At 45.5% G+C, this 22,128-nt stretch overlaps 1 protein-coding gene across 1 annotated transcript in view; it reads right to left on the bottom strand.

Moving 5' to 3' along the window:
* CSUI_000038 (dynein heavy chain axonemal protein) overlaps positions 1 to 22,001 on the bottom strand; it is a gene marked incomplete at both ends in the record, with an annotated part of 22,382 nt that extends 381 nt beyond the window's left edge. The window contains 22 exons of the mRNA XM_068060273.1: positions 910 to 1,122; positions 2,388 to 2,584; positions 3,829 to 4,135; positions 5,091 to 5,374; positions 6,268 to 6,605; positions 7,666 to 7,775; positions 9,166 to 9,375; positions 10,308 to 10,451; positions 11,445 to 11,621; positions 12,225 to 12,338; positions 13,010 to 13,225; positions 14,017 to 14,151; positions 15,333 to 15,531; positions 16,186 to 16,325; positions 17,136 to 17,327; positions 17,861 to 17,975; positions 18,617 to 18,904; positions 19,362 to 19,540; positions 20,676 to 20,841; positions 21,389 to 21,611; positions 21,837 to 21,910; positions 21,997 to 22,001. Of these exons, the coding sequence (XP_067927753.1) occupies positions 910 to 1,122; positions 2,388 to 2,584; positions 3,829 to 4,135; positions 5,091 to 5,374; positions 6,268 to 6,605; positions 7,666 to 7,775; positions 9,166 to 9,375; positions 10,308 to 10,451; positions 11,445 to 11,621; positions 12,225 to 12,338; positions 13,010 to 13,225; positions 14,017 to 14,151; positions 15,333 to 15,531; positions 16,186 to 16,325; positions 17,136 to 17,327; positions 17,861 to 17,975; positions 18,617 to 18,904; positions 19,362 to 19,540; positions 20,676 to 20,841; positions 21,389 to 21,611; positions 21,837 to 21,910; positions 21,997 to 22,001 (4,026 nt within the window). The remainder of the gene's footprint in view (positions 1 to 909; positions 1,123 to 2,387; positions 2,585 to 3,828; positions 4,136 to 5,090; positions 5,375 to 6,267; positions 6,606 to 7,665; positions 7,776 to 9,165; positions 9,376 to 10,307; positions 10,452 to 11,444; positions 11,622 to 12,224; positions 12,339 to 13,009; positions 13,226 to 14,016; positions 14,152 to 15,332; positions 15,532 to 16,185; positions 16,326 to 17,135; positions 17,328 to 17,860; positions 17,976 to 18,616; positions 18,905 to 19,361; positions 19,541 to 20,675; positions 20,842 to 21,388; positions 21,612 to 21,836; positions 21,911 to 21,996) is intronic.
* Positions 22,002 to 22,128: the final 127 nt, after the last annotated feature.

Genomic DNA, 22,128 nt, shown 5'->3' with positions numbered 1-22,128 from the left:
AAGAAAGAAGAGAGAAGGAAAGAGATAAGAAGGAAGGTAGGAAAAGGAAGTGAGGTCTATGCGAGGAAAAACCATGACAGAAGAAGAACGAAAAGGGGTGAAAAGACACACACAAAGAGATAAAGGGAAACAAACGAACTCTTTCTTTCTTTCGTTCTTTCTTTCTGTGGAAAAAGGACAAGACTGAGGAACAGGCGGCGATAGGCGAGGAGACCAAAGTAAAAGAAAGGGCAGCAGGAGATGCGTTCATCCCGAATGTAAGAATCTATCTAGACTATAGCAATCTATCTATGCTATATTAGGAGAGTGCATGCGAAGAGAACAAGAGTGAAGGCAGATGAATTGATTACAGCCGTCTACTTCTTGCTAGCAGATCTAGACAGAGGATGGAATAGAACATTGCCAAAGCCACGATGAATGAGAATAGACACTTCACGCTGTATGGACGGGAAAAGCAGAAAGAAAGCTAGGAATACGATCAAAAGAGAGAGAAAGAAAGAGGCCATGAACCTTCCTTATTCAGGTATTACAGAGAAATCGCTGTAAATCTGGGGGAAGAGCTTTGTCGATTCTCATGTATGTACATATCAACCTATTCTACATGCATACACTCTTGCATGCAGGAAGAAAACTCTCCGTTACTGCAGGCTAAGGCATCACTCCCTCTAGATCTTCTCACGTGGTCGGCATCATCTCTATCTCTCTCTCTCTGTCTATATATATATATATATATCAAGCTCCTACAGCCACCTTACCTTCAGGTATTATATGTAGGATGATTGCATGCACTATACGTGTAGATGCTTGAACGGGTGGGGGATGCATGTCTCTCGCTCTACGAAAGAGACAAGAAGACATCTAGATAAATCGACAGATGAATAGACCTCCACAGAGCCGCATCTTTCTTACCATCATCGCCATGGGTCTGAACAGAGCCTTTAAGTTATCGGGAAGCTCTGTACGTCCAGCGTAGCCAGGATTCATAGTGATAAAGACATTAAAGGTGGGATAAACTACGACTTGAGAGCCTTCAAACTCAATCTCTGCTGTCTCGCTAAAGTCATTCAACTGAGCCTTCGCTCCAAAGAGAACTAAAAGTTGCTGGGCGATAACTGAAAGAACCTAAAGGTGCAGGAGGAGAGAAGAAGACAGAAGAAAAGGACAAAAAGAACAGGAAGAAAAGCGAAGATGAGAAACAAGGAAAGAAAGAGATGTATATGTATGTCGAGCCTTTCGTTTGTCTCTCTCTTCTGTCTCTCTCTTGGTTCGGTTCATTAACGGATGACGCTGAGTGGAAAAGAACTCCTCTTCTTGACTATATACATCTCTCTCTCTCTGTCTTGTGCCTTGAGGATCTGATAGATCGAAATAAGCAGATCGTTCTCTCTCTCTCGCTGCATAGGTATGTCCGTATGTTTACATATAGCTATCACTTTGATGCATACCTAACTGCAAGTACAGGTATGTATGTGGATAGATATACGTATAAATGCGTGCATGTAGAGACACAGACTTTAAAACGCGCTAGTGTGTACTGGCTCCACGAAAGAAGTCTATCTCCACATTCATCTGTATATATATATATATATACTTACATATCTACGTCTGTAAAGAGAAAGAAACAGAAGCACTTTCACGAGTAAAGCCGAGATTTCCATTGATTCGCCTCAAACTGTCTCTTTTCTTCAAGGTGTCTAGAAAACGTACACTGTTGGTTGCATGCAGTAGAGTCACGTCGTCCAAATGACGCCGTCAGGTGTACATACATCCGCACTATATACAGAGACGCTTCAGATATCACATCAGATCTCCACGTGAGCTAGAGGAATGAGTGTCTTTCTGCCTTGTAGCAGCTCTCTGAAGAATCTGACGACAAATGCCGTTCTCATCTATACCAAAGGAGTTGCTAATGTCTATTTAGACAAGAAAATGCAGGAGCTTGGCTCTCGTCAAGCTAAAAGGAGAAAAGACAATTCCTTCATCCCTTGTTCATTTACTCGACTCCTCTCACAGCTGTCGCTGACGTCTTAAAGACTCATTTATAGAGAACGAGATATCCAGTACATTAGGTAGAAGGACATATATCTAAGCACATGCACATATATATCTATATATATGTATCTGTATCTATATATATATATATATGTGCATGTGTATCTCCTGATGAAATCGCCACTCTATTGCGTCTCTACTCTTCATGTGTCTCTCTGTATCTACACCCATACACTCCAAGTGACGATTTATGGAGGACCTCTACCCTACAAGGGCCCAGTCAGCTTGACTAAAGAGACAAAGAGAAGAAGCAACGAGCACTTCTTCTTTTCGGGCCAAGTTCGCCCCTGCCTGCCTTTCTGTCTTTCTTTCGTTCTTTCTTTCTTGTTTCTCACCTCGATGTTGATTCGATTGAACTCATCGAAGCAGCACCATGCACCTGAAGAGGCGAGGCCCTTAAAGAACTTCCCGACCATGATATAGTCCATCATATCCGAGCAGTTGAAGACTACACACTGACGAGCCACCGCCTTAGCTAGATCTTTTGTAGTCTCAGTCTTTCCTGTCCCTGCTGGCCCGGCAGGTGCTCCACCTAGAATAGACTCATACAGACCAAGAGGAAGAAGAATGGATGCTTGTGCGGATGCATGCATGCGGGTTCAAAGAAGAGGACAGAAAAAAAGAAAGAAAAGACAGAGAAGAAAGAGAAAAGTGAGGGAGGTGCATGCATGCATGGGTACGTGTGCATAGAAGAGAAGAGAAGAGAAAACACTCGGAGGAGATAAGGAGGCGCCATCTGTTAAGAAACAAAGAAAGAAACGAGTCTTCGTATTTCTGTCCCGTGCATACTTGAAATGAAATGAAGGAATGATCAAGGTACTCAGGAGAGAAGAGCACAGAGAGACACAAGTCGTCGTTTTCGATCTAAAGGAGATCCAAGTGAGTGACTGCGTGCGCATGCAGTAAGACGAGAAGAAGATACGGCAAGTTTGCATGCCAATACATGGCGCACTGACCTGGTAGTATACATACACACATATACATAGATAGAGATACATACAAATGCAGATACATACACGCATACACAGATACACACATACATCTACAGGTACAAACATAGTCCCATACATACATACATACATATGTAAGGCCATACATAGATAGGCACATGTAGAGCTACATAGATACACGGCATATATATGCAGGTGCATATTCCTACACGCATTTACAGATAGATAGATAGAGAAATATCGATACGAACATGTATATGTCTACCCTATGCAAAGGTGAGTGCGTGGGTAGAGGAATGAGGAAGGGAGTTCACATCAACAGTAGGAAAGGACAGAGAGACAGGAACACTCAGACCTTTCATATATATGGATGTATAGAGAGACGGAGAGCATTCCAAGTTCAATGAATCTACATACAAACGTACTACAAGCTAAATACAGCACAACATATGCATCGTGATATCTCGAAGAAAAGACCTAGATCACCCCTAACTGAGACACACCGAAACAAAGTCGTCCCACACAAAGGCCCGAAATCGTATGAAGGACAAACAACCTCATTACTGACAGAAAAAAAGAGTCTCTTCTTCTCGTGTCTTTTTCGCTTGAACCTCTATGCTTCTTTCTTTCTCTCCCAAGTATGTTAGTTCACCTATCTTTGATCTATCTATCTATCTTGAATCTATCTGTCTATCTTTAAGCCCTCTCTCTTTGTCTATCTTTAACCTCTCTCTCCTATCTCTGTTTAATCTCTTTGTCGTTTTTTCTTTGTGTCTCTGAATCTTTCTTTAGCTATCATTGCCTTGGGCGTTTCTTTCATTCTTACCTAGGTTTAGCTGTTGTGCGCCCATAAGAGTCATGTAGCACATATCGGTAAGAGGGGTGATGACGAGGCGAAAGGTATTTCCTAGATATTCATATCCATAAGGAAAGTCTGTTTGGACGCATTGAATCCAGCAGTCGTCGTCTCGCCAGTAGTATCGCAATTGGGAGATCCACTCAAAGGACGAGATCGAATCGATATTCTCATCGGCTAGCTTCTCGACGACATCCTTTGCATGCACATCGATGACAATTAAAGCGCCAACAGTTATGCTCTGCATCTGCTCTAGGCGATTGCGAACTAAGCCTACCTACAAGGAAAATAAACCACACAGAGAAATGCAAAGAAACAAAGAAAGAAACAAAAAGAAAAGAGGTTGAAGAAGAAGGTCTTGTAGACGGGGTTTGCAAGGAAAATAAGAGAGAAAGACATAGATCAAATGAAGAGAGAGAAAGGGACAGGGGAGTTCTTTCTCTACGCATGGAGAGTGGCGGGTTCAGAGAGACTTGGGTGTTTGAGGAACCCTTCCACAACCTATAGGATAAGACTACACAGTGTATATACAGCTGGGAAGAGGAGAGAAACCCATCGAAAGTATTAGATAGAGATGTTTTATGAATTCTTCTTTTCCACGGTAGGACGGAATCGTTCAGGCGAGCATGCGCCTGTAGGAAGTGTGTTTTGACTGGGCTGCGAAAAGACAGAGAGACCCTGTTTAACTGAGAGATCAAACAGACGAACACGCATGAAGAGAGAAAGGAGAGAATGAGAAGGAAGATGGGAGGAGAGAAGACGCGTCTTCCGATTTTGAGGATTCATATGAGAAAGGTCACGAGGTGCTATCCAACTCTACAGAAGCACACCTAGCGTCTGTAGAGCTTCGTCTCTCTCTCTACTGTAAGGTCATCTATAGACGGGTGCTCGTCAAGACATTCGCGACCATATGTCTATGTGATGTGTGTTGATCAATCAATACATATCTATATATATATATATATGTAGGGAAAGAAAGAGAGAGACCGACAGAGAAAGAAGGGAGAGGGGCGTTCAAGCATCCACTTTTCCACATACTGCAGTGGTTTTTCTAGATGTGAGACACATGTGCATGGAGGTCTCCCTTCTTAGAGAACTTCATCTCTCTCCCTCTCCTCATACAGAGCCACACAGTCACCTCCTATATACATTTCCTATCGCTATATATCTCCCATGACCTCCCTTCTTTCCCCGTTCTTCCCTATCCCTCTATCAGTCTGTGTCTCTCTTACTAGATCCATAAGCTGTGAGTTGAGTTTGTTGAGAAGCTCTCGAAGAGTCTTCTTCGTGATGGCCTCTTCCACATCCTTCGTCCAGTGTATCTGACTCCCGTTCAAGACAGCTTGGCCCGGATGCTGCTGGACCCATTGCACACGAGGGGTTTTCTCATAGTCAAGAGTTGCTTTATAGAGAACCTGGCGAACCGATCGCCTCATGATATGCTCCAGCTCATTCATCCATGTCTCCACATTCTTATCATAGGTTACTAACGGCTGTACGAAGTCCACCTTCTCTCCTGGGAGCAAGAAGAAGAGGAAAATGAAGAGAAGAGAGACAAACAGAGCAAAAGAAAGAAAGGAGAGGAAGAGTCAAGAATTCTCATCTCTAAGGAGCACAGTGAATGGTATGTATGTATGTATGCATGTTCTCTTCTTGGATTCGCAGTAGAGGGCCTATGTGTTGAGTCATAGAGAGGGGAGAAGAGGTACAAATCCGAGAAAGAGAAAGAGAGAGAGAGAGAAAGCCTGTATGTAGGGGTGGAGATTCTGCGACTTTCGCTTGTTGGCAGGGTGAGTTAGTCAGGGATGAAAAGACTTGATGCTGCTGTTGCTGCTGTGGAGACACGCATGCAGTCAGCAAATATACATATTGAGAGATATAGAGAAAGACAAAGATGCATATGACGGAGAATAAGAAAGTAAAGAGAAAGAGAGATAGATATTGGGCAAGGGAGGGGAAGGGATCAAAGGCAGATTGAGAAAGAAACAAACCGGTCTTCCTACATGTATCTATATAGAAAGAGGGAGATGAAGATATCTACAAGACGTGGGTTCATTGTCTACTCCATCTTATTATTTGATCCTGTAATTGAGAAGCACATCTCTCTCTTTATACTTGCATCTATATATATACATATATAGACATAGATATATATAGATGTAGATGTAAATATTCCTTTTTTCCTTCTCTTTGAATTTCCATGTGATATCTAGATTTCTCCATAGAAGAGCTCGCTAGGCTCATCACCTCCCTCAGAATAGACACTCCTACTGTCTGCCCTAGCTTCTTCTTCTTCTCTTTCTTCTTGTCTTGATTCCTTCTGTGAGACATATCTTTCTTCTTCTTCTCTATCATTCTTCTTCTTTTTCTTTTTTCTCTTCTCTCTTTTTCGTGTCATCTTTCCCTTACCTTCAGCAGAGAACATCGATGTTGCAGTCATGGTATCATCGAAGAGGAGCTTATCCATATTCTCAAAGACCTTACAGAGGAACGGTTGGACTCGTGTGGGATCTTTCGTTTCTGAGAGAATCTCGAGAAGCTCGTCGTTGGAGAGGAAGTAAAATCGAGCGAATTGGCTTCTCTTTAGCTCGAGGTAAGACTCTAAGCCGTGTGTAACCTTATCTAGATTCTTATTGCTGTCACGGAGCTTCTCGAGTAGGCCTGAGGCCGAACAGCCTGGGAGAGCTGAAGGCGAGTCGCTGGTATGTCTCATCAAGACTCTCCAGGCTGTATCTACAGACTTGAATCTAGGGGTGACAAAAGACAAGGCAGGAGAGAGATGAAGGAAAAGAGAAACAAAGGAAAGAACAGGATGAAGAAGGAAAAGGAAAGAGAAGAAAGGAAAAGAAGGAAGACGAGAAAGACAGAAAAAGAAAGGAATGAAAGAAAGAGGTAGAGAAATAAACGAGAAGAATAGTTGGGAATAGAAGAAAAAGAAGAAGAAAAAGGAGAAAAGAAGAGAGAGAAGAAACAAAGAAAGTCCTTCTCCTTTCTCAGGAATATCTCAACCGCAAGAAGTCAAGGTCAGTAAGACCAAGGTGTTTACACATCCACAGATATCCATGTAAACATATATATATAAATATATATATAAATATATATTGATGTAACTGACAAGTTAGGCAGTGCGGAGAAGTAAAGAGGAGGAAAGGAACTGCTTTACATAGTACATATGTATACACAGACTTATATATAGGTAGATAGATACGTATACATATATGTAGACATATATATATAGAGAGAGAGAGAGAGAAAGATAGATAGATAGATACACAGAAGTGATAGCGTGATGATAGGAATGCTTTATGAGTATTGAGTCGTGTGCATGTATCTCTCTCTTTTCTCTTGCTTATTTTATTTAACAGAAGACACTCTTCACTTCTTTTACAAACAGATCTATAGAAGCATATGTCAATTTACGCTCTCTACATATATACGTATAGCCACACATACGTATACAGAGAGAGGTACGGACGGACACATATACATGTATATACATATATATGTATATATACATGCACATAGAGTAACATGCCATACCGATAAGAAACACGGTATGTATATAAGCATAGATCTTATCTTTAGTTAGGTGTGTTGAGTAAGAGAGCTACGAGAAGCGAAGATTGAGAAGGAACCCGAAACAGAAGGCCAACTGGAGAGGACAACCTAAACAAGAGAGAAAAGAGAAAAGACGATCCTTTTCTATCTCCTAGAAAAGTGCATAGAGCACATCCCATATCGATGTGAAAAGAAAGAGACTGCCTTTGTACAAGAAGAAGAAGAGATAAGAGAGAATGTGGTATTTACCTCTTGGTCTCAGAAGGCAGTTGTTTCATGATATCAGGAGAATCGAAAATGGGCTGTAGATACATCCAAGATCTCTGACACTTCAGCCACTCATCAAGCGTCTCTGAGGCCTGGCAAGTTTTCACAAGCGAAAAGAAAAAGAAAAAGACGAGAAGAAAGGAAAGAAAGAAAGGAAAAGATGAGAAGAAAGGAAAGAAAGGAGAGGAAGAGATGAGATGATACACCAAGAATCGTCTTTCTCCTTACTAGACATTCATTGAAAGTGAGGGGTAGAAACAAAGAGATGTTGGACAGAGAAGAAGAAGAAGACGATAAAGAAGAAAACAGATGAGAAGAGAAGAATAGTGAAGGGAAGAAGAGAAGGTCATTCTTGATTGATAGATACCATACACATTAAGATCTCCTTCCTGGTAAGACTTTGAGAGATTCACATCTTCTCTTTTGTCTTTCCTTCTAGCTGACGATTTATCATAGAGAACAACATGTATGGGAAGGGAGACAGTACCAGTCCGTAGTACTTCCAAGCCATTCAATTTGTATGAGAAGAGAGAGAGACAGATAGATAGGTAGATAGATAGATATCCCTTCTTCCTTGAAAAGGCAAAAGCGACGTCCAAGTGACAAAAATAATGCTAGTGAGGACGATGTGAAAGAAAGCGTGAGCGACAAGCCACCTCGAAACGCAGACAGATATCTGAATCGAGGCAAAGACACTCGCACACATGCATATAGATATATGTATGTTGATGAATGTATAGGAATATACAGAGAGTAGCTTCGTCAATATACATAGATATATATATGTATACATATGTATCTATGTATGTGTATGGATCACGTGTACGTGGAGACACAGCTACAAGCATACAAGATGTTCAGAAGGTGGAAGTGAGAGAGACTGCGAATTAGATGAATAGATGACTTCCACTTCTTCTTTTTGGCCCTGTCTGTCTGAGGCCTCGTATCCTTCCATCCACCACTCAGACCTCTCTTGCCTATCAAAACAGAAGTAACCGAAAGAGCTAGACAGACAGATAGAAACAGATACCGGGATAGATAGATAGATAGATTAAAGATAGATAGATATATAGATACATAGATGAAAGACAGATAGATAGATACATGAATAGATGAAAGACAGATAGATAGATAGATAAAGAGATGAACATAGAAGAAGATGATAATGAATAACTCGTTTGTCTATTCTATACACATGTATCACAGTGTCTTCTCTTTATAGAGGAGTAAAGGCAAGCTCTCATTCATTCCTTGCAACGTCTTTATCTATCCGTCTATTTGAGTCTATCTCTAATCTATCTCTCCATATGAAGGGAAAAAAACATCTCTAGAGTAGTTGAGGTGAAATCTAAACGAGATAGATACATAGCCCGAGACAGATACATTCCTCTTTCCTTTTCTTTGTGTCGTTCTCTCTTTTCCTCTCGACCTCTCTCTCTCCATCCTTGCATGCATGCATGCAGAAAATCTTTCCATGCTTACCAGGAGTAGCGTTTGAGACCATTCCTCGATTTCCTGTTCGAACGGCTTTTTATAAGCGGAGAATTGAAGCGTTTGGGTTGTCATGATATGCTCGTCAAAGAGAGCGAGAATCTCGTCTGTCCCTCTAAGGATGTAGGTATCTGTCGCTTTGTACTTCTCCTTTACATTGAATTCTACACCTTCCCAGTCTGCCTTCATCTTCTGCAAAGACTATAGAAAACAAGACAGAAAGGACGCAAGAGAAAGAACGAATAGAAGAGAGGTCTAGAGGGGAAGACGACTGCATGCATCTACATATATAGGGAGGGGGAGCATAGGTTGATAACGTTGTCGGGGAAAGAGAGAAGAGAAGATAGAGAGAGGAAAGAAAGACATACGGGACAAGTGTTGAAGGTTGGATTTGAGAAATAGAAAGATGAGAAGCATTCGAAGAGAGAGGTAGATGTACTGGCATAGGGGAGAGGAAGGTGTAGGGTGTATCAGATACAGACTGAGATGTAGATAGACAGGAGAAAAGAAGAAAAACGTGACTAGGTATGTGTAGAGGTTTGTAGCGACATCTATAGGGAAAGAACGTGCTCTCTTCTACATCATCCGACTACGGATATGAAAAGATTCATGCCTATCGCAAAGATGTTTTCTGTCTGTCTGTCTATGGTCTACCTATTCCTTTCTTGGCAAAAAATAGCAGAGAGGAAGAAGTCCATACATAGGTAAACAAGAATGGGCTGAGTCGAGATGAAGGGCTATTTCAATTGCTAAAGTAATATCAATACTCTTCGTAGCTCTCACACACTGCATGCACTCGTAGAAGAACGCTAGAAATGGCCCCCCAACAAGCTGACTTCAGTAGTAGACTAGAAGCAATAGGCCAAGCACCCAAAGGAGCGTGCGGTGTACATACACTCGGACGTCACCACCACAATCGATTAAGAGCCATTTTGAAATATCTGAACCTACATGACCAAAGTGAAGGATTACTTCTCCATAAAAAGGAGATTCAAACGAGAGCCTTGCGCACCTACCTACACTCATAGATACCTACTCATACATACATGCTCCCTACATGGACACATAGCTATATATCTACATACACACCTCCCTACTCCTATACTCATACATGTATACGTCTGCATCCATACCTTCTCAATGAGATATTCCCGAGCAGCTAGTTCTCCTGTCTCTACAATTACATCTGTGAAATCCGTGACTTTTAGTTCAAGTAAATTGCTGAGTTTGAAGTTCTCCATGCCTGGCCAAATTCTCGTCCCGACAGCCTCGGAGACCTACAGGTGTACATACACTCGGACAGCAGAAAGCTCTCTCTCACAAACTGGGGTGACCTTCCTCTTCTTCTTTGTCACCACTCAGTCGTCATCTGCTTCGCTGTCCGTACACTAGGAAAAATGCAGAGGGACATGTCTATCTCATGTAGGAGAAGTCCACTCCCGAAAGGATGCGTCGTGCGGGCTTCTTGTCAGTCAGATCATGAGGAAGCAGCTACTATTGAAGAGATAGAGAAACAAAGCGGGAGGGAAGATCCATGGCACTCTGGTGTTATTCTCTTTGCTAAGGACATCATCTCGGTCCTGGAAGATATCTCGTAGGGGGGTTCTTTATCTTATGGTTCAAATAGATGCAAGCGCTTTAACTTTTAAGAGGAGCTCATGCTCATTAGCTGTCTCTTCGGTGAAGGAGACGAGACAAGGTGAAGAGAGATTGCTTATGAACACCTTGAGAGGAAATATCATCTGCTTTGTCTGTCTCTCTTTGCTGTGGCTGTCGTGGGGTTTGTTAGGTGCTATGGTCATGAGAGAGAGAGAGGTGAGATCTTAAGGAAGTTCTTCAGCAGTTTCTACAGGAGAGTCTCTTGTTTGGAGAGACGAGGTGATAGAAATGAAGCCAAGGCATTCCTTCTTCCTCTCTGTCTTCACAAGTCTTCTCCTGTCGTCCTCCATTCTAGATGTCTTTATTCTCAACTCGCTGAAGACCTAGAAATTCTTACAGGCGAGACCCAAAGCGGGATGTTCCGTCCTTCTTTCTTTCTCTCTGCCTAGATATCTTTATACGTCTTTCCTTTGTAGCCACAGTAGATAGAAAGCTTCCTCCCCCTCACTATGGAGAAAGATTCCATTCATTCCTTAGCTGCGAACGTCCTGCCCATCCTTGTCTTTCTCGTATCTCGTCTTCTTTTGCTTCCTTGTCCGCAGAAGATTTTACTTTCTTCTTCCTTCTCTTCCTTTCCATCTTCTTTCTTATTCTCCCTTCAGTTAGCTCACCTTCTCCCAGTGTCGGTCACGCATGCCGTCATGACGGAGAGCTACGATGACAGGCACGAGAGGCCCAAACTCTTCAAGCTCACTAAGGACTGTCTCCGCCCGATTCAAGACCCCTTCTATCTCCCTCTCGCGCAGAGCTCTTGTTACTTTATGCATGAGTTTTATGCCTCCATAGACCTGATGAAAGATAGAAGAGAGTCATCACACCGAGAAGAAAAGGAGGACTGGAAGCTCTTGAAGTTTCTCTCTCTCTAGGTTTCTTGCAAGCGAAGGTTACCCAACAGCGGCAGGTCATACAAGAAGAAGAAGAACAAGGGAGATCTGACGGTTTGGGCTTCTAAACAGGAAGAGAGTTAGTTCATCTCCACTGCGCGTACATGTATATTGAGAGAAAGAAAGAAGGAAAGAGGGATAACGCTGGTCAGACTTTCGCGTCCGGCTCACAGCTGGTCTGAGGTAACAGAGAAAGGGAGGTCCTTTTCCTTCTTCTTAGCTATGTTTCTTTAATCTAGTTCTATCTATTTTTAATCTATTTATTTATCTCTAATCTCTCTCTCTGTCGTTTCTTCTTCTGAAGAGCTATTAAGGCAATAGAAGTTGCTCTAGGAATGGTGCCGTGGAGATGTGTAAATGATCGGAAGAAGGAGGCGAGACAGTTTCCGACCATTCAAACATAGGAACGGGTCTCTCATGATAGCACATAGCCTTCTACGTATACTGAAGGCTATCTATTAAAGAAAACGAGGAAGACAATGAGGAAGAAGAAAAGGTGCTCTCCACCTGTTTCTCCATGGCAGCAGCATCGATTTTCTCGAAGGGTCCGTCGATCCACTGCACTCTGTTCCGAGCCCAATCAGCTGCCGTTATCCACAGATTTGAGAAGGGCTCAAACTCCTAAGAGGAACAGAAGGATGAAGAAGAAAAAAAAGAACGAAGAACGGCCCTTTCTGATATACACTGGAAAGCAACTTGACACGGTTTGTCCGCAGTGTAGCTATAGTTGGTAGCCACCGATGTGCAATGCTGCAAGACGAGGTACGTGCGTCTGAGAAGCCTAGAATGGTGTGTATGTACAGGCTCATTCATTCATGCATCGACAAGAGAGAATGAGAGATTTCCGACAAACGGAGAAAAGGTTAGGCATGGCTCACAGCAACCAAAGTGTGTGGCACTACAATAGTGTGCTCTACACGTGTGTAGACAGACGTATGGATAAATACAACATATATATATGTATATATACACGTGTTATACATAGGAATGTATATGTGTATACGTGCGTGAATATCATATATATATATATATGCATATGTAATGTAACTTCTATATAATTATATGATATGCATATACATAGACATGAATGATTAGATGGAGGTAGGGAAGCCTCGTCTTCACACGTCTATATACAGGAGTGAGTACATGCGACACAATAAGCAAATCCCTGCACTACCAAGTGTAACTACACGACCATGCTGTCATACACACGTTTCACTGTGTACATGCTTATAATGAGAGATCTTTCTTTCCGTCTGATGTGTCCTCGGTCTGATTCTGATGGCTATTACCTTGACAAGTTTCTGAACTCGTGAGTAATCTGTAAGGGATTTTCCGAAGAGACTTTCTCTGTTGTTATAAAGTTTCGCAGCCTTGACGCTCATGTCGATGCGCTCGTTGACAGACTGGACGTTTTCGCTAATTTCCTCCAACTTAGACATGTCCGAATATTGGGCGAAACTCGAAACAATTCCTTCGAGATCTTGTAACGTCTCTTCAAATTCATTCTAAGACAGAAAGAAAGAGAGATGGATCGAGGACACGCAGACAGGAAAGAGACCCAAGTGCATGCAGCACTGCATTAAGCGGAAAGACGTATACAAACACAATATATACACGTACACGTGAGTTTTCATGGCAAGGGAGAATTCTGAGGGTGTCAATGATTCAACGTCTCATTAACTCCTCACCTTCGTCTACACGCTTGGATCGTGGTCTGTCAACCGGGCTATCCGTCTATGAACCTGCCCGTATCTCCGTTCAGTCCTAGCCTATCTATCTATCTCTCTTTAATCTATATATCTATCTATCCGTCTGTCTGTCTTTGATCTAGCTATCTATATATCCATATATGTGTCTCGGGTGTATGTGGAGCGCGGTGTACGAGGACTACTCTACGGGAATGCCAGGAACTAGAGGTTGTTCTTCTTCCGCCCTGTATGTACGAAAGTTTATGGAGATCGACACTTATGGCTTTATCTGAATCCTTTCCTTTGTCTTCAAACTTGACATGAGCAGTATGCTACCGGAAAGTAGAAGGCATTTGCACGGGTCACTTTCGTGAGGTTCGTTTAGAAAAAGCCACTAAACTCTGGACAAACGAGCAGAGAGGAAAGCAAAGGTGGGACTCCAATCGATCATTCTACTTGAAGAATAGACCGGTTGACTTCTGTCTATGTCTCAAATTCGCTCGCGCTTTCTTATTCAGACTTTCCGCAAGAAGAACCGCATATGGGAGAAAGAAAGAAAGGACATGATGAAACACGAGATACTGGGTTACACCGATGTGCATGCGTACCTGTTGGCTGAGAAGATCCTCAAGGAATCTCTGTCTATCTTTGTCAAGGAGACCTTCTGTCTCGGCCATGAGTGTCATGGTATTTAATGGTGACCCGAATATCTTCCATCGTATATTATGGTCTTCTACGTAAAGCTGTGAATAATACAGGAAACAATACAACCTCTTCTTTTCTTTCAAGGCGTCATAAAATAACAAGGAGCTCATGATTCACGTGGATCGGAGAAAAGAGAAGCACATCCAGACAAAGTGACTCCAAGCGGCGTCTTCCGCGAGAATCCTGACTCCATCTTACAGACAAGAAACTTCTCATATGCCAAGTTGAGAAAAGTGCACTTTCCGTGAAGAAGATTACTTAGAAGCGGAGACAAATTTTCATGGAGCAAGCGGAGTCGATGCAAACACCTCTGTGGCAAGCCAGACTGTTTGCACCACCTTTTTTCTTTCTAACTGGGAGAGAGAAGAACTCTGTAAGGAAGGCTACCAATAAGCAACGAAGACATAGAAGAGCGGGGACTCTTCAGTTCAGTGTCCGTGGAGAATTGCAACGCACGGACACTTTCTCTGCTGTCGCCAAGGAGTGAACTTCCAGTCGGGTTGCAAAACTCTTTAGAGTGTACCGTCATAAAGACTTCCAGATGGATCCGACTCGTGTAACAGACACTGCGTCTCCTCTAGAACGTTTGGAATCTTAACAACGTATGAGATAAGAGAGAGAGACCCAGACGTCCCGTTTATACGATACGGATCCGAGGGAATACTATTAGAAGATACCAGCCACATAAAGAGGTACGCTCTTGCCCCCGCAGGGCGGCAGGAAACTTCGTTTTCTTTCGGTTCTGAGTAAAACTCCAGGTGTCTTTCCTTAGGTTGTCTGGGATGCTGCTGCACGGCTCTGCAACGCTCACTGGCTGGTGTGCGCGTCTACCATCCCATCGAGGACCTCTTCGTTGTTTTCTGCCGTGAGTGTGGAAGAGAGGGATATGTGAGTTGAAGCAGGCCCCAGAAGTGAAACAGCGTCGAATCCTTTTGTTTTCTCTCTCTGTGTCGGCTACTACTACCCGCGCCCAAAGAGAAGACGAATGTCTGTAGTCTGCTAACTAGCCTTCGACTGTGTTCTGCTTCTCGCACGAAGGTTAGCCTTCCATGTCTGCCTAAAGTATGTACATCTATACTAGTAACAAGCACCGTTCAGGTCAGCAATTTGGAGCCCCCTCGAGACACGGTGTGTCTCAAAGGACTGGCCTGCGACGATAGTTTATTGTCCGTGAGAAGAGCCTTTCTGGGATGAGAAATCTCTCTGGTGTGCTACCGACTTTATACTTGAACTCTTCTAGAATCTCGAAGGTGTGTAGATTCGATTTGATATCATACGCGAGGCGTTCCAGCTTTGACGGGATATCGCTGATGAACTCCTTCATTTCCGTCAACTCCTCGATGTTCCTCGGCCGCTTTTTGAGAGTTGCGAAGATGCCTCTGAAATGGTCCAAGGTCTGTGTACATTGATCTCGGAATCTGAAAAATTGACAAATAGAGTCATCCAAGAAGCCACACCCGTGCTTTTCGTCTCCGTGCCTGTCATTCCTGGTAAGAGCGGCATCTGAACGCGGCGGGAGTGGCGCATTCGATAGAGTACAAGATGAGAAACAGAGCTAGTTGTACGAGGAAGAAACGGGAAAGCCCAGCTCGGTGTTTTTCACCAGACTTAAAAGTGAGATGGTTTGTCAGTTGTTCCACTTGGAAAGAAGCCAGTCCTAAACGCGTATTCCTTTAGGGCAGAATCGTCTCCTGAGAAGATTTTGATAACTTCGATCTCATTTGAAGGTGGGGGTCTCGGACAAAGAGGGGATACACTTGCTCGTTAAGCAGAGCGCGCGAACAAGCAAGCAGTTTTCTCATTCTGTCTATGAGATTCCCTTGGAAATCGCCATTTCTTGGACGTCTCGAAGGCGCGTCGTCCGCGGTGCAATGCGGAAGGTTTTATACTAGGGCAGGTGAAGTAACAAACCTAACGGGCATTTGCCTGTGTGTTACGTGGTTTGTGTCTGGCATCTGTGGTCTTGAACCTTCCACCATATTGTCTCGAACTGAAGCAAGTTCCGTGAGGGGAGACGTCAGCGTAGGCGCTTCCTCAACGAGTTGAAAGGTGGTTTCACCCGTTGGAGGTACCTTTTCGCTATGACATCGAGAATCAAGCTTCCTACGGTATGGAGCTTCAAAGCTAAGAAACGCTTGATGTCACTGCAGCTTATTCGGAAAGCTCCAATCGTTATGTAATCTGGAATTTCCCCGTTCAGACTTGTTTCTCGCTGAAAAGATACAGAAGACCGGTAAGGACAGGAGAGAATCGAAGAAACAACATACATCCTCTCTTTGTGACTATGCGCTGATACGTCCACGTCATTCTACCCCCTGGGAAATGCAGTGCGCCGGACTGGAATGAAAACAAAAAACTCACAGGTACGGACCAACATCATATAAGACCACAGATATTATCTGGCAGAAGTGTGGGGACAGGGTCTTCGCTTGAATAATTGGCGTGCACTAGGTACAGTGGCGCGCATATGAATAAGAGGGAACACCCTGGATGCCATGCGGGAAGTAGCCACACCGCCGTCATCGTCGCTCAAACACACATGGCAACGAACTTCCAATTTCTTCTCTTCTCAGTTCCCGTTTTCTGCACTCCGGAGAGTGCACCTGTAGAGGTACCAGAGTAGGAGAAACCTAACGGAGCTTCCCGACTGCTTTCCTCGTTATCAGAAAGCAAGATGTGCCGGCCAGCAGTGTGCTATTTGCTGTCTGGGGCTGCACGAGGACAGCGGTGCTGCCTGGGAAGCTGGATGCGTTGAGAAAGAGCTTTCCGTCTGTGTAGTAGTGGCGGGATCCACTGAGGTCGAGGGGTGGCGCTTGGATGTTAGGCATTGGAAGCGATGGTTGCCTGGAGGCAACTGTTGAATGGCAGGCACGGATTGCACTGAAAGACGCTAAGGCAGGTTTGCCGCTCGCGCTCTTCTATTGCGCATACATTGCTAAGGCGTAGTACTGTGGCCGTAAGGCGCCATACACCACACCGAATTATGGTCAGCGAAAACCCGAGATCTGCTATGGCGACATACCGCGAAGTACTCATTCGCAAGGTTCTTCAATTGGTCGCTCGCATTTGCTCCTCCGACTTTCTGTTCCAGCTGTTTCACTGTCTCTTCGGGCTTCAGCTGAAGAATTTCGAGATAGTTCTCGAATAGTTGTAGAAACCGATCCAGGTACGGAAAATAAAACGAAACTGCCTCCTCAAGACGCCTTTTATACTCCTGTACGGAGAGACGCCACGAGCTTCAGCACTACGTTCGATGAAGGGGGGAGCACTGCGCCGGCCCAACCCCGAAACGGGGAGCACTGAAATGTGCCATTCACACCTCTTGGTCCAGGTGACCTAGGATGAAGGATGGCCTCTCCATGGTTCAGGAGGACAAGTGGAACTCTCCCGAAACCGACGTTCCCTTGGCAGTGAAACCGTACAGGAATGCCACGAAGTATTTTTCTCTGTCCCGGCTATTCTCACGTCATATTCAGTCAGAACTTCTAACTAGATCGTGCCTATACAGACAGCTTCCTCTTCCCACGTGCCCACCGCGCAATAGGCTCTATGTCAGTTGCGTACTTTTTCTTGCATTCTTCCTCGGAGAGGCACGCGGAACAGTGCATTACTGAGAGCCTCTCATGAGCTGAAAAAAGTCGGACACATGGGCTACACCAAGTACCTGATTAGGCTCAGGGCCAAACAGCGGCTACGAACTGAACGGCCTGAACGGGGGTCCCTGGCTCTAACTGCAAGGTCTCGCACCTGCACTCGGGGTTCATCAAGGCTGACAGAAGCGAGCACATGTTTGGGCTGGTTCTTGAAGAGGTGGGGAAGAATCAGCTTTTCTGGCTGGGGCACATCGCCCATCTGGACAATCCTACGTCACAGAAATCAATAAGCGGGTGCAAGCATGAGACATGGCCCAGCCTCCTGTCGGCAGAATGACTGCTTGGCTCCCAGGGCCGCTCTTGTAACAATCCATATCGGAAACGGAGACAACCATATTAGGCGGATAGGGGGGCGAGGCGGGGAGAAGACGTATGGGGGATGTGGACTGGGCACTTTGGGACGTGCTACTAGTGAACGCGAAGACAGACGGGGGAACAGGAGTGCATACACGGCTATAAGAAGCATGTTCGAGATGAGATTACCCTCTGCAGGTCCATAGAAGCCCTGCATACTTGCCACAACACGCGATATTCTCAAGCTCATAGGAAACTCGCGGCCCTCTGAAAACCATGGCAAACGGTGAGGAGGCATGGGCTCCTAGTCTTGTCGACCTGGGCACATCGAACGAAGGCGTGCCTGTCAGCGTACAGCGACAGAAGTTTGTTGAAACGGGGTTTTGCTGCTTTCGCTATGGGGACAGCGAGCTCATAGTGTGGCACTAGCGGTGTGGATTCCTGCAAGTGTTCAACCGAGTAGGCGCCAGGACAGTGTCGGGATGGATGAAGTCCTAGTCACTTCCAGAGTGTTTTGCCCTGACAAGTCCCTGACGTTTACTTCTTGCTTTGTTACCCTTTCTCGAAGATGTCGATGACCGCAGCGAGGAAGTTTCTGGGAGAGACATTGAACTGGAATTCTTGGTCGTCCGAACTGCGGGTGACGTCGAGGAGAAATAGCCCCTGGGGCTCCTTGGCTTCCTCTTCTTCAGTGTCCTCTCCTTCTGTCCAGTTATCACGAGTGCTCCCCCTCCTTCCCGGCCTGACGTTCTTAACCCGATTTACAGACTCTATGATGATCTCGTCTGGCCGATAGGACTCCACCATCGACGTGAAAGCTGACAGGGAGTCCATCGTCATGAACCTGTAGATCGGGAAGGCGCCCTGCGAAACTCGGTGCCGATTCCCGTGCTGGCCTCTCCTGGTCACTCAGGAATCTGTTGTGCTGCCACCTCTATTCAAGGCGTCACCTTTCTGTCGGTTACGCAGAGGAATCCTGCCCACACTGCCTGTATCACGTCTGTACACTTCCTGGATACCAGGCTTATTTGCCAAGAGTTTGGGCTTTCCTCCAGAAGGGTACTTTTTTCTTTACTAATTTTCACCTTGGGTCATAATCTGTCCGCGACCCGTGGATGGCGCACACAGTTCCGCTTATAAGGCAGTTGTCTGAAAAGTATTACCAGTTTTCTCCCCACTCTTCCGAGTTCCAGGTCCGGTTAGCACTTTTCTATGGCGGGTCATACTGTACTTGTCACCACACTAAGAAGCAGATCGTTGCTTACAGGAACAGTCACCTTTCTTTTCAGTGAAGCACTCACCGAAGGCTGTCTTGCATGATAAGGCAGGCAACAAGGAGCATTTTCTTTAGTTTCCCGTAGTCGTACGTCTCCTTGCTGGTTTCGTACATGTCAAACCATCCTTTCCCAACGTTCATGAAGTGCTTTACAACAATGCGTTGAACATTCTGTGCCCAAGTCTCTTGCAAGTCAAAGGACAGCTAAACATAAAAAACACACAGATCAGGAAAGCTCGGCTGGTCTCGCTTACGGTACAAAACGGTAGTAAGCCAGGACGCCTCCGGATAGCAGATGAGTAACCCGGCAAGGAGTGAGTCGTCACCGGCAGCGTTGTTTGTACGGAGGCATTTTCAGAGGAGTCCGTCTAGGGATGAGCCGCTTCTGTTTTCGATGTACAGTGAGCTTCTCAGTGCCAAGGCAACGGGGCGTCGGTGTTGTATCCGCCAGTAAGCCTTCAGTGGAGAACCGCGTACACTCCAGGCGCGGCAGTCAGCCAAAGACTTGACCACCTTGTATCGCTTCCGATTCTCGAAGTACACTTTCTGTGTGCACAGCGTCTTTCGTTGTGTCACGCTAAGAGAAGATCGTAAGCCTCTAGCCTCAGGCGGAACTTAAGTGGACTGATCCTGGTGTTTGATAAGAGATATCGGAGACAACACACCCTGTTCGCATCGTTCCTTGCTTCATGATCTCGTGTACCCACGAGACGTGACACCCTAGAACCGTTGCTTAGTGATTTGCAGGGCGGGTGCTTAACGGCGTCGAGAGAAAGCGGTTTGCGAAATCAATGCTTTCGAAGTGACTCTACCACTCGATCTTTCTTGTCAGGAAACAGCCTTTCTTTCTGTGGAGTCACGCCTGAAGCCCTGTCCGCAGCGTACTGTAGATACTCTGGCTTGACTTACCTGGCTAATACACGCTCTCTGCGATTGCTTGAATTCCTCAAGCTTCATTGCCTGCTCAAGGTAATTGCGTCCAGAACAGGGTTGAAGGATACTTGCAAGCGCGCGGTGCAGATCAACGGCGACCGCCGTGGATTGAAAGTTGGTTTACTTGCAGGTCGGCCAACAGCAACTGAGCATGCGGGGTCAGTAAACTTTGGCAACTTAGTGCCGAAGATGGAGTGTAAGTTTCAGGAGCACTAGTGAACTAGACGCGAGCTGTGCTTCTCTCAACGAAACCCAACTAGGTGAGTAAAGCGGAGTATAGACTCAGGTCCACGTACGTACTTGGTCGTGGACACAAAAACGAATAGAAGTACTGCATCTCCTCTTGGACTGCTGCTTTTCTGACGAAGCAAAGGGCACGAGGAGAAGTTGAGTCGCTCTCCCTCACCTTGTTGGCTTTGACATTGTAGATACAACGCTCGAGAATGCCATTGCTTTCGGCTCTGATCTCGGAAAGAGCATGAATCACTTCGGATTTGACGAAAAGTGAGGAGAAACAGAAGGAAGCAAAAGTCGCAGTGAAGTCGTGTGGGGGAGTCTCCACCAGCCCGAAGCTGAAGAGCGCAACACAACAAGCAGAAGTTACCTTCATCACGTTCGAGTATGACAGGGGCCCCGTTGGTCGCCTGAGGCGAAGCACCAGAACACTTAAAGTGGCAGTACTATTGGAATGACAACGACAGAGACTGGGCTAGTTGAACGCGATACTGAGAGGAACGACAAGACTGCTGCCTTTGTGGGTAGGCTGTCGCGGATCTATGTGTGAAGCCCATGGGACCGTGTGGTTGCGTGTTAGCTCAGATGGCACAGACCAACTGTTCGGCGGATTCAGGTTGGTTGCCTGACGGCCGCCTGAAGTTCGAGATGCAGCGGGTGCAACGTAGAGTAGGTCGAGGAACCGTGCATCTAGTCAAATCGCCGTAGCTGCCACTGTCGCGGGGCGGGGACTTTCCTATGCCTTCGTGATCGCGTGCGACCACAACATGTGCAACTGTGGTGGTAGGTTCCGCACCCGAGCTCGAACATGTGCCATGCCCGGAGGCCGACTGTTTACTTTCTCCTGACAAGCATAAGCAGATGTGACCCGATGGGACAACTAACCGGGGAGGAGGAGGTGGAAGAGGCTTAGGAGGAAGCTCTAGATCCTGGTACATCGGATCATTTTGATTCCGCCTCATATGCTTGTCGAAAGCGATTTTATTCATGGTCCGTGAAAATGATAGGTTTATCTCATCAAGCAAAGGCTGCACCGACAGTTTCTTCGCTTGTCTCGTCTTCTGCGTATTCCGCGCTTTGCTCGCTATCCTTTTTTCCTGGTTTCCGTCTATGAGTCGCAAGATACGGAACGGGACCTCGGCTGAGATTCAGGAGCATGGTGTCCCTCCTGCATTTCCGGAATTTGCAAGAAGCGTGGCTGTGGACGAGGACCAAAAGCGCCGATATCTCGCGAGGCGTCTGCCCCTGGAAAGCGGGCGTATCTCGGGCCGTCACCGTCACCATCCGTGACCGGCATATTGCAATCTCCTGCTACTGGACAATCCATGCTTACCCAGTCCTTTGATATCATCTGTTGGCATATTGTCTATGTAGAAGTTGTACTGTATGAGACTTTCTGCCCACCTCCTACAGGAACCAATGAAGAACGGAAGCCTCGATACTAGAAGTCAGTTTACCTCTACACACCCTGGACTTGTCTGCAACACGAGAACCTCATGCACTCCGTTCCCTACGAACTGCGCTCAGTCGTCTTTAGTGAGCGAGGACTGATGGCAGCCTCCAGGCTTACGACTCAGGCCCGCACCGGGATCCATCGGCTCCCGCGCTCTCGAGAGTCCTCGCCT

The sequence above is a fragment of the Cystoisospora suis genome (assembly GCF_002600585.1).
Source record: "Cystoisospora suis strain Wien I chromosome Unknown contig_19, whole genome shotgun sequence".
Taxonomy (NCBI): domain Eukaryota; phylum Apicomplexa; class Conoidasida; order Eucoccidiorida; family Sarcocystidae; genus Cystoisospora; species Cystoisospora suis.
Note: the sequence above shows the minus strand (reverse complement) of the source record. Positions and strands in the feature narration are given on the sequence as shown.